The following is a 7,211-nucleotide window of genomic DNA, read 5'->3' on the forward strand; positions in this document are numbered from 1 at the left end:
CCACATTTGTTCATTTTTTATTTATTATCTAATATTCAGGTTGGTCACTGTTATTTTTGTTTTCATACATTGTATGAAATGTATTTAATTTTATTAGTAGCTGACGAAGATTAATCTTCGAAACAGTTCATTTGATCCGGAAACACTGTTCTGCTTGTTCGCTGTTCATTATTGAATTCTACACGCAGGGGCACCCACCAGTACAATACTGTTGGACATTATCTATTGAAAGGCATTCTGCCTGCCTCGTGGTGTTGCCTGACAGCAATTCATTACGCTGATTATTTCTTGTTTATGGACTTATACATACATTATATAATGATGTTTATGAATTGTAAATTTTGGATTATATTCTAACTACAACTAATAATACATTTACCATACTTATTAGCCGCGTGTTGCGGCTGTATCTGAGCTAAGTTCATTCCAGACAGACAAAAACACTCAAAGTTAGGGAGCAAAGTTGGTGAGGGCCACGTAAAGAGGTCTAGAAGGCCCATATTTGGTGCCCTATCCCTGGTGTTTGCTGAGGTCAGTGAGAGCTCTGGAAAGCCTATAGTCTGCATATGCAAGCAAGCAAGCAAGCAAGCGGCAGCAAGGAATTCCTCAAGCCAGACACCTTAGGTGGCGAAATCATGGGAGGTGCATCACAAACTGGAGGCCAGCAAGGGCTGCAAGGAAGAGTCCAAATGATCCTGGAACGATCCTGTGGCCTCCAGAGGTGGTGCCAGCTGGCCTGCAACTGCTAGAGGAAGTAACAGTGATCCCAGATATAGAGCCGGAATGTTCTTTCAGTTCCTCACAGGTTGGAGAGTTGGTACAGCCCTTCATGGTGGTCTTAACAGCTAATGTACCTAAAGAGAGGGGTGCAGAAGATTGCCAGTCAACAATATGTGATGCACTGTGATAGCCATCTACCGTTCTCCTATGGTGATGGGATACAAATTGAACTGAGAGAAGTCCAATCTCTCCTGATTTTGTGCATGGCAGAGAGGACCAAAGCTATCACACCCGACTTCCACGTGACATTTTCATGTGGACTCAGTGCAGTTCATGCTTGCAAAGCTTGTTGCCACGTCTGCCTGATGCCAACCTCGTCAAAATGCCACCTGGCATCTCCCCATACCAAAATCCAGTTCATAACAGTTAAGAAATGGCTGGCTTATCTTAAAAGGAGGACTGTTGACATTTTTTAAAAAGGCTTCTGAATATTAGAATGCCTGCTGATTCTGTACTGGACTAGGAAATACCAGGGGAGGAGGAAGGGGGGTGGGGGCAAGCTGACCCAGGTGTCACCACTGGGGGGGGGGGTGACAAAATGCCAGGCAGCACTCACTGCGGGACCTGCAGCATGCCCGAGCCATGTGTCTCTCCTGGGACTGATGTGGTGGCTTGGGCGCCCGCAGACTCTATGCTACCCCAAACAGTCCACCAGCCACCTCCCCCTAAGCTGTAGGGTGGCTAAGTGGGAGGAGGCAGGCAGACTCATCAGAGGCCCCGCAGGTAGCTGGCCCCACCCCAGTTGGCTTGCTCCACCTCTGGGCAATACTAAATGCCCAACTTTTAGTTGAAGCCAGGGCAGATCTACACTTATAACGTAAAAAAAATGCATCATTAAAATGTGACACCAGAGGGCGCTGTAGAGCTGCAAGCCACTGCCAATGGAAAACTGCCATTAAGCATTATAGAATGTTTTATTTAATGACATTTAGAAGACCAACGTAGATCCAGCCTCAGTCAGGTTTCTGAATCATGGGGCACAACTAGCAACTCTCCTCCACAGGATCTCAGTGGTGAGCTGGGATAGAAGAGGCTTTTGAGGTGTCCTAGACCAAATATGAGATCCTTCGACCTGTAGCATATGGGCAGGCAGTGGAAATGTTTCATCAGAGGTATCACTTGCTGCCAGCCGTCTGCCCCCATCAGCAGCCTAGCTGCTGCATTCTGCTCCCTCTGGAGCTTCTAAATCACACCCCAGGGCAGCCCAACACAGAGTGCATTGCAGCACTCTAGTTTTGAAGCCACCAGTGCATGGACTGCCATCCCAGTCCAAGTACATCAGGGCTTGCCAGCCCCGTGAAGGTCCAAGTACATCAGGGCTTGCCAGACCCGTGAAGGTCTCCAGTAGTGTCCCTGGATAGGTTTCCCAGACTCTGAGTTTTCATTCTCCCCCCCCCCTTTTTTTTAAAGCAAGTCCAAAAATGTTGGAGATGCCTGAGATACTGGGTGCTATACTGTTTGGGATGGGAAAACAAAAATGGTCAGTATGAGTTTCTGTGATAGATTTGCTTCTGTATATACATATGGGTTTAGGTACCTAGGTCTGTAGTTCCAGAAACATCAAGGCAGTAGTTCTCCTCTCCATTACATTGAACCAATTCCTCCTCACATTCACTGTTCATAGCATAGCAGGCTGGGCAAAAGTTCCCATTTGGTTTGCTTCTTGTGGGTGTCACTGCATACATTTGGGATGACAGAAAAACAGCACCAAGATAATCAGGAAGACAATGTCACACACTTGTTTGACCAGACATTTTATAATTCTGTTTCAGTGGGTCAGAACGTTTGAGGGGGGAACAGGGTTGTTTCCAAACCATTCCTCACTTTGCTCATGACCGGCAAGCTAAATTTAAATGCAGCAGGGGCTGTCAACCTGAGGCTCACACATTCCAATGTGCCTGCCAGTATCTCATTTGGGGCCCATAAAAAATCTTTTTAAATGTCTTCTCCAGAACCTGAAGAAGATGGTTTGCGATTTTTGCATGGTTCCTGTTTGTACTGGCTCAGCCTCTCCTACATTAAACATGCCTCCTTAAACATGGCGACATGTCATAGGATCCGAGGATCAGGCAATCACCTTGCCTTCACTTCTTTGTGATGAGTTTCTCTCTATGAATATACCTAATGATAGCTGCTATGGGTGGTGTTGTTTTCCCCCCATGGATGGTGGGTGGTACACATCTGCACTATCCTGTGGTCTGTCACTTTATCTGCTCTTTGCGATGTAGCTGCCATTTTGTGCAATGGCAGCCATTTTGTGACATCCCACTCCCCAGGGCAGCCATTTATGGCTGTCATCCATGGCACTTCCTAAAATTTCCAGATATGCCCACTGGCCCCCAAAGGTTGACAACCCTTAAAATTGGACTTGAGGGGGCTCTTGCTTCTTGAATAAGGGATACAATTCTCAAGGAGCAGAAGAATGATCCCAAAACTCACCCTACGGAATTGGGAGGGCTCCTTGTACATGGGGGTTCTTCTGCCATTATTAAACTGAACAGAAATAAATAAATGAAATGCACCAATATTGAGTTCATTGGATTAAACAGGAGCATTGTGAGAGTGAAGGAATAGAGGAATTAGGTTTTGATTGTTGTTTCTGTTTAAGAAAAGAAAAGTAGTAAGATAAGAGTGAGCAAGAGTAGCATGGCAGCAACGTACAGGTAGGGGTCATTGTCTTGCACTCGGCTCCAACGCAGCAAAACACTTGGCTCAGTAGTCCTCCTGTCTTGCCCAAATTGATGATGGAGGTGCCATCATTGCAAGATTTGGATTGCACGCAGTGTTTCACAACGGAGTTCATCTTCATTCCTGAAAGCATTAAAAGAAGAACAGGATGTGTGAAAAAGAATCACAGTGGTGTTGACCCTACTTCTCAGTATCTTGAGCAATAGTCATTTCACTTTCCTTGGTTGATCAAACCTATTGCAGTCTTCCACCACTTGGTGTCCTCCAGATATTTCTGAACTTCAACTATCATCAACCCTGATGACTGGAGCTGATGGAAGCTGGAATCCAAAACCAGATGAGGCCACCGGGTTAGGAAAGTCCAGCTGGTGGCAGAAGATACTGAGGGTCCAGGAAGGAGCTCCTTCCCAAATGACCAGTGTGCTATCCTTTTAGCTGGAGCTTTTTTATGAGGCATTAGGGTGGTGCAATCGGTTATTAAGAAGAGAGTCATCCTGGCTCCTTGAAGGGATGATCAAACTACATTCTAATCAGGCAAAGGATGGAGGGAGGCATAAGGATAACTACAGATGGGATGCTAGAAACTGGTGGCATGGAACTGGGGCTCCAGAAAATTGACATTTATAGCCTCTATTATTCTCATCCAGGCTCTTCTAAGTGAGTGGGGAGGTTGGATATCACTACCATAGGGCCATGAATTTTAGTTGGATGCAACCTGGTGGTTTTGTTTTGAACGACTACCATTGGATCCAGCCTACTGTATGTCTTCAGAGCACTCTTACTTGATATAATATGATATTACTTGATTCTACTACTGTTTCATGGGTGTTTCATGGGTGAGATCAGCACTAAGGTCAGGGCATACATCTGAAGCTCTATGATACCCTTGTACTTTGTTCAGGGTGCTGAGAGTTGTTATGAGACCCTATTACCCTCACAGAGCTACAATTGCCAGAGTGATTTAACAACCGATCCCTCTGCACAGGCAACTCTGGGAATTGTAGCCCAGAGGAAGGAGAATAGGGAGGGTGTCTCCTAACAACTCTCCATAACCTTAGCAAAGAATTCTTTGGTGGGGGGAGCCGTAATTGTTTAAAGTGTTATCAGAGTGTTTAAAATATATGCTGCGAATGTGGCCTAATTACAAAAGCAACTACAAACTAGATTTGTTTCTCTACTTATACCTGTGGCTCCCCGTTTGTGGACTGCTGTCCCCAGGGCGGCTCACCTGGTAACGAAGCAACCAGGTGAAAACATTCCTCTTTAACCAGGACTTTGGTTGTTAATCAATCTAAGGCCTTTTGATGTGTGGAAGGTATTGACCTTTTATTATGTGTCCAACTGCCCTGTGGTCTCCTGGTGAAGAGTGTTAGATAAATTTAATAAATAATAATAAATACCAGTGTGAAAGTCCTAGTCCTCATATTGTCTAGGCTACCAATGCTGTTAACTTCTCTCAAATTGAAGGAGCAGCTTTTAGTTCCCTGTTTTAGGATTGGGGAAGGTAACCCTGTGCTAAAAGAGCAGGATGGGCACACAAACTCCTGATAATCAAGCCAAAGCTATTGCCCCAGTTGCGTTGGTCTACTACTCTGCAGAGCTGCTACTGTGAATGATGAAACCGGTCCTGGCCATGGAAGAGGAAGCTGCGAGAGTATTTGGAACCATTCTCTGTCCACAGGACTCTGGTGGTGCCATTCACTTACCCAGTCTGGCCTCCGACAGAGTAACAGCACACATGTCAAAACCAGGAGAGCATGTTTCCATAGGTCCATTGCAGGTATTCCCAACGCCTGCACAAGTCTCGCATTCCAGAGAAGCCCCTAAAACCAGGGAAAATAAGAAAGTTCAATCTGACTGTGTTTACTTTGTTGTGTATGTGTGTTTATCACTGTTAAATGTTTGCATACCACCCTTCATCAAGTCTGTTTCAGGGGAATTTAGAAAGTTTGACATTTCAAAATGCACCAGAAGAAAACCCATCAGAGGCAGTCCAGAAGGATGCTAGGGCTGATAGTATCAAGAGGACTATTGCTCTGGTCCAGCAGCAGGCACTTCTAATGTTCTAAACCAGTTACCGTCTGCTATATGAAATTAGTCCTGATGGTCTACAACTGAGCAAACATACCAATCAGAAGAACCATCCTGAGAACCTCATTCACATGCAAACCAGAATCGTTCAAGGGGGTCACCTAAAGTCTATTGTTGTTTTCAGCATCAGTTTATCAGCCACCTCCTACACAATCATTTGAAGGCAATGTATCAAAAATATCCCCAGTCCCCCCTCGGCAGTGGCGGTGGCAGTGGCCATCAGCAGCGCAGAGCCTTCCTGGTATGCAGTTGGCTCTGGCTGGCTTCAGGAGCTGCTCACTGCCGTGGCGCCTGCCATTTTGCCTCACCGGAAGTCCCCATATGATGTGTCTTGTGCCGTTGAACCAATCATGCAACATTCATTCCCTACTAATAAATCTACACCACTTAAAATAGAAATCTGGGGACATTAAATGAAATCCGGGGACATTCCAGGGACGGATTTTGTCCGGGGACAGATTTGTAAAACTGGAAACTGTCCCTGGGAAACTGGGATGTCTGGTAACCATAAGATACATGCCATCTCTATGTACCATACAAGTGGTTGTGTGGTTCTTCTATATTTGTACCGCTCAACCATTGTGTACACAGGCAGACCAAGTCCACACTTGTTCAACATGACATATGAATACAAGTATACAGCTCAACTATTCATGGAGAGAAAGAGAGATTGTACACTCAGTGTAGGCAAACCTGAAGTCACCCCTTCATGTGACATAGTGCCAATACCTATCCCCATTGCAGTATACTGGCACAGATACTAATCAGCTAACTCATTCAGAACTAAATTATCTCCAGCTGCGTACCCACCAGATATTTAAAGAACACTTTGTGTACTGAATCCCCAATGCCAAATCCTCAGAACTGTAGTTTACTCCTCATGGAGTTACAGTTCCCAGTTCTGGGGATGCTCTCAGTGAAGTTTTGTGTTTTCAATGTGTGCCGTATATGAAGCCTTGTTTAATTCTGAGCTTGCTCTGTTGAGGAAACATCTGTGTCTTAGTTTGTTTATTTATTCTTAGAAGACTTGAAAACCCATTAGCCTCAAAAGTTTCTCAGCATAGCCTACTCACCTGTAACAATGAAGACTGAAAGGAAGCAGATAGGCAGCGGGGTCTCCATGGTTCTGGAAGTCTCCTAGGCCTGTGATCAGCAATTTGGAGAGGAGTAGCTGCGTGGGTCTCCTGTAACAAAAACGAGGCAGCTTGTGGCAACTGGAAAGTATATTAGTGCACAAGCTTTATCTCCGGAAATGCACTGTGCTGTTCTGAAGCTAGAAAAAGATTTGCCCGTCTTCACACTTTTTAACCCCTGGCTCCAAGAAGGGTGAGTGCTTCTGCTTTCTGTTCTCCGCCCTGCCTCTAAATTCTCTGAATTGAAACCTTCTCTGAAAATGTTTCTCTGTTTTACTACAATGCAATCCCTGTTTTGAGCATTGCCAGAAACCCGAGGGTCACATCCAAGTCAGTCTGAGAAGTATGCAACAACTACTACTGCAGCCAACTTTTGGACAAACCCAGTTCTTTGTGAGTTTTTGCTATACTTCACTCCAGATTTTTAAACATCTGCCCTCTGACCCCTCTGTTTTTTATGAGAACTTCTGGGAGCCAACATCTTACTGCTGAATATGGATAGCTCACAAGAGCTACAAG

The 7,211-nt window shown here is 45.1% G+C and overlaps 1 protein-coding gene across 1 annotated transcript; it reads right to left on the reverse strand.

The window, feature by feature from the left end:
• Positions 1–2,309: 2,309 nt before the first annotated feature.
• Positions 2,310–6,980, reverse strand: LOC114603456 (phospholipase A2 inhibitor gamma subunit B-like). Its single transcript, XM_028742471.2, has 4 exons — positions 6,633–6,980; positions 5,175–5,291; positions 3,442–3,591; positions 2,310–2,455 (listed from the first exon to the last, which is right to left on the reverse strand). The coding sequence occupies exons 1-4, from the start codon at positions 6,679–6,681 to the stop codon at positions 2,310–2,312; spliced, it is 462 nt and encodes a 153-aa protein (XP_028598304.2). The 5' UTR covers positions 6,682–6,980.
• Between the last annotated feature and the right edge of the window lie 231 nt (positions 6,981–7,211).

Source organism: Podarcis muralis, chromosome 7 (assembly GCF_964188315.1).
Source record: "Podarcis muralis chromosome 7, rPodMur119.hap1.1, whole genome shotgun sequence".
NCBI lineage: Eukaryota > Metazoa > Chordata > Lepidosauria > Squamata > Lacertidae > Podarcis > Podarcis muralis.